Here is a 10,874-nt window from a genome sequence, read left to right as displayed (position 1 = left end):
CAATATTAAAGTTGCTTTGAGTTTCCAAAAGCCGTGGATAAAAATTCATAAAATGTCTTAGTGAAATATTAACTAATAGTTTCTCTAATTCAACAGTTTTGGTCAGATTCCTGTAGGCAGCCACACAAATGATGTCAAAATTCTCCCTAAAACACCCCTAAGACTAGATACTGGTACTTCTTTGAATGTAGTAATCGTAATTTCATGATTCTTATCAAAAGTATTCTCAAAGGACAGGGATTACAAAAATTTTATTTGCTTTTTTTTTTTTAATTTGGCTTGTTTCTTTTTGAAGCAGTTCAAATATAAAGTCTACCAGCTTCTGTATTTTTAGTTAAATTGTTTGAAACATAATGCAAGTCAAATGACTTATGTGATGGGTATAATAATCTCAGCCTGAATTCAATCTATAAAAATCAGGGGCTATTCTTTTTAATTGAAGTGATAATTACTTGTCACTAGTTACGTCCCATGGTACCTCTGTAATTAAGACTGTAGACGATATCTAATACTTAAGGGGGCTCCTATCTGCTCTATGTTCAATCATTTCGATAAACTTTGGTTTAATCATTATTAACTCGCCAATTTTACAATGCTGTCCTTTTGCTTTATATGTTATAGCTTTCTGAAAGATTTTTAAGTAAAATTGATAAAGCATAAACCAATTCCACCTTCATCCGTGTTGCCGAATATTTATTTCCATTCCACTTTGGTAGCTCCCCTTAAGGTTGAATAGCAATTATAGCGTAGCCAACCCAGAAATAGAAGTTTCAAAACTGCGTGAAAACATCAAAAGACAATAATTGGTCAGCCTTGGCGTAGAGTGCAAATTTGATTTATATTCGGCTTGCTGTTTTCTTCTTTTTTTCTCATTTTAGGCTCCAACTTATACTGTTTTTTTTAGCACAAACGTTTCTTTTTTCTTTTTTCAATTTATGCCCCAACCCTTCCGTGCTTTTGTAGATGGGATCTTGATCAAATTAAATAAAAATAATAGGAAATCTTTTCATGGATCTCTTTATTGCAGAATACGGTATTAACTTTTCTTTTATAATGTTAGCTTTCAAACGTTATTCGGTGCATAATAGTTTTCTTCTAAACTCATTCTATTTCAAGACTGAGGTGGTTATAAAGTGTTTTATTTTACATAGACGTGTTATTTGAAGTTCCCCCTTTGAATAAATACGTCTATGGGATACCCTGGACTCCTAACCCAGGGATAATGGTAGTTTGAAACGTCCATGTGATACTACGCTTATGTATATTTAAGAGACATCTATGAATTCCTTCCGAAATAAAGCAAACAAATCTGAATTTATGTTTCGTGTACCGGTATCAGTAAAAAACTCAACATGAGCAGTTCAAATATATACCAAGGCAGTGAAAGCTTCAGAGTGAGACTTGTGCTCTCTATTCTCTCTGGTCGCCCTATTCGAATTGTAAAAATTAGAACCCAGGGTGATAATCCTGGTTTACATGGTAAGGAAAAAATTGTTATTGAGAAGGACATTGCCAAGCTATAGCCTATTAGGCTTATGCTTTGTTGAATTTTAAGTTTTCTTTGGCTTATATAAGCTAAATTTACCACGGATAAATAATGCCTACTTTACAATACGTTTTTAAATATTTAATCAAGCTAATTCAACCAGTTAAGGCTGGGCTTGCTGAAGAATGTTTTACCATTCTAGTTAATTGACTTCTTGCTATCTCAGAAAGGGTTTAGGTTAGGAAAATGACACTTTCAGGGATAAATCTACAGAATAAATTATTTCCTGGGAAGGTATTTTGAAGCAACTACCTCCACTCCTTCTCCCTCTAGAGGGCCCTGATCTTTGATGACCTTTAAGAATATGTGTGTTATAAAAGTGAAACCTTGCAAAATATATATTCTGCTTAATTGAAGTACAATAAAATTGTTTTCAGCTTCATAACTTTGCTCAATTCCATTTTATAAGGTTTTAAATATATGCAAATAGGCTACATTTCCTAAATTTTGAAAAAAAAACATTGATGTGGGTGCTTCGAGAGGTGCTCTAAGCAAAACATTTTATCTGTTGTAAAATAAACTTAGTAGGCCCAAATTTTCTTTTGTTTTCGACTTAAAACGGGTGACATAACTTGTGTATTTTAGACTATTAAATGTGAACACCCTAAAACAATGACAAAATATGCAATTTTCTCATCACAAAAACATAAGTTTTTGGGTCACTAAAGTGCCTCTGTGTATCTTAAGCTGGAAACATTTCCTGGTTGCCTTTTCACATACAATTCGATGCAAGGCACAATATAAAGAGCATCTATTTCCTTAGTATTAGGAATAAAATATTCATTTGTTTTGATTTTGAAAAATGGCAGCTTATATTTTCTAATTTCAGATTATTCTAGAAGAATTATCTTAATATGCCTAAACAAAATTAGATATTGCGCATACAATAGGAACTAGCGTAATTTCTAACCATAAAAAGGACCATATGCCACTCACAGTAATATATGAAGCTAGAATAAGCAACATCACGATTCAAAGACACACTTTTTTTCTTTTTGGCGGCAGGGCAAATACCTTTTACACTTCTTTTAAACAATTTGTGGTGACGAACTGTAAGTAAGGAGCTACCCGGCTCAATAGCAACCGAAACTCTATAAAATAGAATTTAAATACATCAAATAGATACACCAATAGATATATCAATAGAATCGATTTTTTATGCTGATTTCAAATATATAAGTTTACAATTGAGTTTAGTCGTATCCATCAAAGGTTACAAGCCTTATAATATTCGCCTTATTTTCAAAAAAAGGGGAAACCCCCCCTAAAATTAAAGAATCTTAATGAAAATCACACCATCAGATTCAGCATATCAGAGGATTCTACTGCAGAGGTTGCAAGCTCCTATCTGCAAAAATTTGGAATTTTGTATCTTTTGCCCGAAGAAAGATCACAGATGTGTATTTATTTGTCTTTTTTTTTCTTCCCAGGGGTGATTGTATTGACCCAGTGGTCCTAAAATATTATGACAGGGCTCATTTGAATGGAAATTAAAAGTTCTAGTGCTCTTTTTTAAGTGACTAAAAAATTGGAGGGCAACTAAACCCCCTCCTACACTGATACTTTCCATAAGTCGCCCGATCAAAATTTTGAGATAGCCATTTTGTTGAGCGTAGTCGAAAAATCTATTATGTCTTTGAGGATGACTTTTTTCCCTACAGTCCCAGGGGAAAGGGCTGTAAGTTGTGACCTTTTTCCATTGTTTACATTATAGTATTGGTTATTGGGAAGGACAGATAAGTTTTCAGGGGAGATTTTTTCTGGTGGGGGTTAGGGGAAGGCTACGTGGGAGGATCTCTCCATGAAGGAATTTTTCATGGGGAATTTTCCATGAAGGAGGCGCCGGATTTCCCACCATTATTTAAAAACGATCAGAAATTAAATAGCAAAACAAGTTTTTTCAACCGAAAGTAAGGAGCAACGTTAAAACTGAAAAGGAACAGAAATTATTACATATACGGGGTGAGGGGTTTGCCCACTCGTGAATGCCTCACTCTTTGCGCTAAAGTTGTTTTTTTTTAGTACCTTCATAAGAGCTATTTATTCTAATTAAACCTATTGTGATTCAGGTGTTATTCTTAAAGAACTGGAACAAAAGCTGAACTTTAGCGTTAAGAACGAGGTATTGACTAGGGGGGTAAACCCCTCATATACCTAATGAGAATATACGAATATATAAGTTCGTTACGTAAGTTAATTTGTAAGTTACGTACATCAATTACTAATAAAAACGTTCATAAATAAAATTCAAAGTTCCAGAGCCCTTTTTAGGTGATTAAAAATAAGAGGGCAACTTGGCACCCTCCTCACCCCTTTTTCTCAAAAACTGTCTGATCAAAATTTTGAGATAGAGATTTAGCCAAAAAAAAGTAAAATCAAATGTGAATTTCGTTTTAAACATTCGTGAACGATGAGCCAAATTCAAAACCTGCATTAATTCAAAAACGTTCAGAAATTAAATATAAAAAACAGTTTTTTTTAGACTGAAAGTAAGGAGTGACAATTAAAACTTAAAACGAACAGAAATTATTCTTTATATGAAAGGGGCTTTCCCCTCCCCAGCGCCTCGCTCTTTACGCTAAATTTTGACTATTTCTCACAAGTCTACTTTTTAAAACAGTAAAAAACCGAGTAAGAGCGAGTAAAGTAAAGAGTGAAGCGCTAAGGAGGGGACTGCCCCTTTTATATACGGAATAATTTCTGTTCGTTTTAAGTTTTAATTGTCACTCCTTACTTTCAGTTTTAAAAAAACTGTTTTTCTTACTTAGATATTTAATAAGGCAGCTTATATTGGAATTGTGCTGCTCGCTTAAGAGAAAAGAGAAAGCGGGAGATTAGATTTTAAATCTTCACTTGCTAATATTCGAACTATTTTCGTTTGAAAAGCAGTGACAAGAGTTGATACAATGAAAATTGCTTTGCTTGGTGCTTAGGAGCTTTAAAATACTTAAATACGTCTGCTGATGTCTCTCTTATTTCTTTTCATTACAGGCACAGAGTATTACGGAAAACACAGTTCAATATTAAAGTTGCTTTGAGTTTCCAAAAGCCGTGGATAAAAATTCATAAAATGTCTTAGTGAAATATTAACTAATAGTTTCTCTAATTCAACAGTTTTGGTCAGATTCCTGTAGGCAGCCACACAAATGATGTCAAAATTCTCCCTAAAACACCCCTAAGACTAGATACTGGTACTTCTTTGAATGTAGTAATCGTAATTTCATGATTCTTATCAAAAGTATTCTCAAAGGACAGGGATTACAAAAATTTTATTTGCTTTTTTTTTTTTAATTTGGATTGTTTCTTTTTGAAGCAGTTCAAATATAAAGTCTACCAGCTTCTGTATTTTTAGTTAAATTGTTTGAAACATAATGCAAGTCAAATGACTTATGTGATGGGTATAATAATCTCAGCCTGAATTCAATCTATAAAAATCAGGGGCTATTCTTTTTAATTGAAGTGATAATTACTTGTCACTAGTTATGTCCCATGGTACCTCTGTAATTAAGACTGTAGACGATATCTAATACTTAAGGGGGCTCCTATCTGCTCTATGTTCAATCATTTCGATAAACTTTGGTTTAATCATTATTAACTCGCCAATTTTACAATGCTGTCCTTTTGCTTTATATGTTATAGCTTTCTGAAAGATTTTTAAGTAAAATTGATAAAGCATAAACCAATTCCACCTTCATCCGTGTTGCCGAATATTTATTTCCATTCCACTTTGGTAGCTCCCCTTAAGGTTGAATAGCAATTATAGCGTAGCCAACCCAGAAATAGAAGTTTCAAAACTGCGTGAAAACATCAAAAGACAATAATTGGTCAGCCTTGGCGTAGAGTGCAAATTTGATTTATATTCGGCTTGCTGTTTTCTTCTTTTTTTTCATTTTAGGCTCCAACTTATACTGTTTTTTTTTAGCACAAACGTTTCTTTTTTCTTTTTTCAATTTATGCCCCAACCCTTCCGTGCTTTTGTAGATGGGATCTTGATCAAATTAAATGAAAATAATAGGAAATCTTTTCATGGATCTCTTTATTGCAGAATACGGTATTAACTTTTCTTTTATAATGTTAGCTTTCAAACGTTATTCAGTGCATAATAGTTTTCTTCTAAACTCATTCTATTTCAAGACTGAGGTGGTTATAAAGTGTTTTATTTTACATAGACGTGTTATTTGAAGTTCCCCCTTTGAATAAATACGTCTATGGGATACCCTGGACTCCTAACCCAGGGATAATGGTAGTTTGAAACGTCCATGTGATACTACGCTTATGTATATTTAAGAGCCATCTATGAATTCCTTCCGAAATAAAGCAAACAAATCTGAATTTATGTTTCGTGTACCGGTATCAGTAAAAAAACTCAACATGAGCAGTTCAAATATATACCAAGGCAGTGAAAGCTTCAGAGTGAGACTTGTGCTCTCTATTCTCTCTGGTCGCCCTATTCGAATTGTAAAAATTAGAACCCAGGATGATAATCCTGGTTTACATGGTAAGGAAAAAATTGTTATTGAGAAGGACATTGCCAAGCTATAGCCTATTAGGCTTATGCTTTGTTGAATTTTAAGTTTTCTTGGGCTTATATAAGCTAAATTTACCACGGATAAATAATGCCTACTTTACAATACGTTTTTAAATATTTAATCAAGCTAATTCAACCAGTTAAGGCTGGGCTTGCTGAAGAATTTTTTACCATTCTAGTTAATTGACTTCTTGCTATCTCAGAAAGGGTTTAGGTTAGGAAAATGAAACTTTCAGGGATAAATCTACAGAATAAATTATTTCCTGGGAAGGTATTTTGAAGCAACTACCTCCACTCCTTCTCCCTCTAGAGGGCCCTGATCTTTGATGACCTTTAAAAATATGTGTGTTATAAAAGTGAAACCTTGCAAAATATATATTCTGCTTAATTGAAGTACAATAAAATTGTTTTCAGCTTCATAACTTTGCTCAATTCCATTTTATAAGGTTTTAAATATATGCAAATAGGCTACATTTCCTAAATTTTGAAAAAAAAAACATTGATATGGGTGCTTCGAGAGGTGCTCCAAGCAAAACATTTTATCTGTTGTAAAATAAACTTAGTAGGCCCAAATTTTCTTTTGTTTTCGACTTAAAACGGGTGACATAACTTGTGTATTTTAGACTATTAAATGTGAACACCCTAAAACAATGACAAAATATGCAATTTTCTCATCACAAAAACATAAGTTTTTGGGTCACTAAAGTGCCTCTGTGTATCTTAAGCTGGAAACATTTCCTGGTTGCCTTTTCACATACAATTCGATGCAAGGCACAATATAAAGAGCATCTATTTCCTTAGTATTAGGAATAAAATATTCATTTGTTTTGATTTTGAAAAATGGCAGCTTATATTTTCTAATTTCAGATTATTCTAGAAGAATTATCTTAATATGCCTAAACAAAATTAGATATTGCGCATACAATAGGAACTAGCGTAATATCTAACCATAAAAAGGACCATATGCCACTCACAGTAATATATGAAGCTAGAATAAGCAACATCACGATTCAAAGACACACTTTTTTTCTTTTTGGCGGCAGGGCAAATACCTTTTACACTTCTTTTAAACAATTTGTGGTGACGAACTGTAAGTAAGGAGCTACCCGGCTCAATAGCAACCGAAACTCTATAAAATAGAATTTAAATACATCAAATAGATACACCAATAGATATATCAATAGAATCGATTTTTTATGCTGATTTCAAATATATAAGTTTACAATCGAGTTTAGTCGTATCCATCAAAGGTTACAAGCCTTATAATATTCGCCTTATTTTCAAAAAAAGGGGAAACCCCCCCTAAAATTAAAGAATCTTAATGAAAATTACACCATCAGATTCAGCGTATCAGAGGATTCTACTGCAGAGGTTGCAAGCTCCTATCTGCAAAAATTTGGAATTTTGTATCTTTTGCCCAAAGAAAGATCACAGATGTGTATTTATTTGTCTTTTTTTTTCTTCCCAGGGGTGATTGTATCGACCCAGTGGTCCTAAAATATTATGACAGGGCTCATTTGAATGGAAATTAAAAGTTCTAGTGCTCTTTTTTAAGTGACTAAAAAATTGGAGGGCAACTAAACCCCCTCCTACACTGATACTTTCCATAAGTCGCCCGATCAAAATTTTGAGATAGCCATTTTGTTGAGCGTAGTCGAAAAATCTATTATGTCTTTGAGGATGACTTTTTTCCCTACAGTCCCAGGGGAAATGGCTGTAAGTTGTGACCTTTTTCCATTGTTTACATTATAGTATTGGTTATTGGGAAGGACAGATAAGTTTTCAGGGGAGATTTTTTCTGGTGGGGGTTAGGGGAAGGCTACGTGGGAGGATCTCTCCATGAAGGAATTTTTCATGGGGAATTTTCCATGAAGGAGGCGCCGGATTTCCCACCATTATTTAAAAACGATCAGAAATTAAATAGCAAAACAAGTTTTTTCAACCGAAAGTAAGGAGCAACGTTAAAACTGAAAAGGAACAGAAATTATTACATATACGGGGTGAGGGGTTTGCCCACTCGTGAATGCCTCACTCTTTGCGCTAAAGTTGTTTTTTTAGTACCTTCATAAGAGCTATTTATTCTAATTAAACCTATTGTGATTCAGGTGTTATTCTTAAAGAACTGGAACAAAAGCTGAACTTTAGCGTTAAGAACGAGGTATTGACTAGGGGGGTAAACCCCTCATATACCTAATGAGAATATACGAATATATAAGTTCGTTACGTAAGTTAATTTGTAAGTTACGTACATCAATTACTAATAAAAAAGTTCATAAATAAAATTCAAAGTTCCAGAGCCCTTTTTAGGTGATTAAAAATAAGAGGGCAACTTGGCACCCTCCTCACCCCTTTTTCTCAAAAACTGTCTGATCAAAATTTTGAGATAGAGATTTAGCCAAAAAAAAGTAAAATCAAATGTGAATTTCGTTTTAAACATTCGTGAACGATGAGCCAAATTCAAAACCTGCATTAATTCAAAAACGTTCAGAAATTAAATATAAAAAATAGTTTTTTTTAGACTGAAAGTAAGGAGTGACAATTAAAACTTAAAACGAACAGAAATTATTCTTTATATGAAAGGGGCTTTCCCCTCCCCAGCGCCTCGCTCTTTACGCTAAATTTTGACTATTTCTCACAAGTCTACTTTTTAAAACAGTAAAAAACCGAGTAAGAGCGAGTAAAGTAAAGAGCGAAGCGCTAAGGAGGGGACTGCCCCTTTTATATACGGAATAATTTCTGTTCGTTTTAAGTTTTAATTGTCACTCCTTACTTTCAGTTTTAAAAAAACTGTTTTTCTTACTTAGATATTTAATAAGGCAGCTTATATTGGAATTGTGCTGCTCGCTTAAGAGAAAAGAGAAAGCGGGAGATTAGATTTTAAATCTTCACTTGCTAATATTCGAACTATTTTCGTTTGAAAAGCAGTGACAAGAGTTGATACAATGAAAATTGCTTTGCTTGGTGCTTAGGAGCTTTAAAATACTTAAATACGTCTGCTGATGTCTCTCTTATTTCTTTTCATTACAGGCATAGAGTATTACGGAAAACACAGTTCAATATTAAAGTTGCTTTGAGTTTCCAAAAGCCGTGGATAAAAATTCATAAAATGTCTTAGTGAAATATTAACTAATAGTTTCTCTAATTCAACAGTTTTGGTCAGATTCCTGTAGGCAGCCACACAAATGATGTCAAAATTCTCCCTAAAACACCCCTAAGACTAGATACTGGTACTTCTTTGAATGTAGTAATCGTAATTTCATGATTCTTATCAAAAGTATTCTCAAAGGACAGGGATTACAAAAATTTTATTTGCTTTTTTTTTTTTAATTTGGCTTGTTTCTTTTTGAAGCAGTTCAAATATAAAGTCTACCAGCTTCTGTATTTTTAGTTAAATTGTTTGAAACATAATGCAAGTCAAATGACTTATGTGATGGGTATAATAATCTCAGCCTGAATTCAATCTATAAAAATCAGGGGCTATTCTTTTTAATTGAAGTGATAATTACTTGTCACTAGTTACGTCCCATGGTACCTCTGTAATTAAGACTGTAGACGATATCTAATACTTAAGGGGGCTCCTATCTGCTCTATGTTCAATCATTTCGATAAACTTTGGTTTAATCATTATTAACTCGCCAATTTTACAATGCTGTCCTTTTGCTTTATATGTTATAGCTTTCTGAAAGATTTTTAAGTAAAATTGATAAAGCATAAACCAATTCCACCTTCATCCGTGTTGCCGAATATTTATTTCCATTCCACTTTGGTAGCTCCCCTTAAGGTTGAATAGCAATTATAGCGTAGCCAACCCAGAAATAGAAGTTTCAAAACTGCGTGAAAACATCAAAAGACAATAATTGGTCAGCCTTGGCGTAGAGTGCAAATTTGATTTATATTCGGCTTGCTGTTTTCTTCTTTTTTTCTCATTTTAGGCTCCAACTTATACTGTTTTTTTTTAGCACAAACGTTTCTTTTTTCTTTTTTCAATTTATGCCCCAACCCTTCCGTGCTTTTGTAGATGGGATCTTGATCAAATTAAATAAAAATAATAGGAAATCTTTTCATGGATCTCTTTATTGCAGAATACGGTATTAACTTTTCTTTTATAATGTTAGCTTTCAAACGTTATTCGGTGCATAATAGTTTTCTTCTAAACTCATTCTATTTCAAGACTGAGGTGGTTATAAAGTGTTTTATTTTACATAGACGTGTTATTTGAAGTTCCCCCTTTGAATAAATACGTCTATGGGATACCCTGGACTCCTAACCCAGGGATAACGGTAGTTTGAAACGTCCATGTGATACTACGCTTATGTATATTTAAGAGCCATCTATGAATTCCTTCCGAAATAAAGCAAACAAATCTGAATTTATGTTTCGTGTACCGGTATCAGTAAAAAACTCAACATGAGCAGTTCAAATATATACCAAGGCAGTGAAAGCTTCAGAGTGAGACTTGTGCTCTCTATTCTCTCTGGTCGCCCTATTCGAATTGTAAAAATTAGAACCCAGGATGATAATCCTGGTTTACATGGTAAGGAAAAAATTGTTATTGAGAAGGACATTGCCAAGCTATAGCCTATTAGGCTTATGCTTTGTTGAATTTTAAGTTTTCTTGGGCCTATATAAGCTAAATTTACCACGGATAAATAATGCCTACTTTACAATACATTTTTAAATATTTAATCAAGCTAATTCAACCAGTTAAGGCTGGGCTTGCTGAAGAATTTTTTACCATTCTAGTTAATTGACTTCTTGCTATCTCAGAAAGGGTTTAGGTTAGGAAAATGAAACTTTCAG

At 33.4% G+C, this 10,874-nt stretch overlaps 1 protein-coding gene across 2 annotated transcripts in view; it reads left to right on the top strand.

Annotated features, from left to right (window-relative positions):
• Window positions 1–1,310: 1,310 nt before the first annotated feature.
• The window catches only part of LOC136031859 (RNA 3'-terminal phosphate cyclase-like protein), a 35,610-nt gene continuing 26,046 nt past the window's right edge, over window positions 1,311–10,874 (top strand). Inside the window, exon 1 of one of the 2 annotated variants that reach the window (XM_065711758.1) lies at window positions 1,311–1,479. In XM_065711758.1, coding sequence (XP_065567830.1) covers window positions 1,353–1,479 — 127 coding nt within the window. In that variant the 5' untranslated portion in view covers window positions 1,311–1,352. Of the gene's footprint in view, window positions 1,480–10,430; window positions 10,609–10,874 lie in introns of those variants that run through there. The other variant, XM_065711747.1, reaches the window with a different exon arrangement.

Source organism: Artemia franciscana, chromosome 1, assembly GCF_032884065.1.
Source record: "Artemia franciscana chromosome 1, ASM3288406v1, whole genome shotgun sequence".
Lineage (NCBI taxonomy): Eukaryota > Metazoa > Arthropoda > Branchiopoda > Anostraca > Artemiidae > Artemia > Artemia franciscana.
The sequence above is the reverse complement of the archived record's forward strand: the minus strand, read 5'-3'. Positions and strand labels throughout refer to the sequence as shown.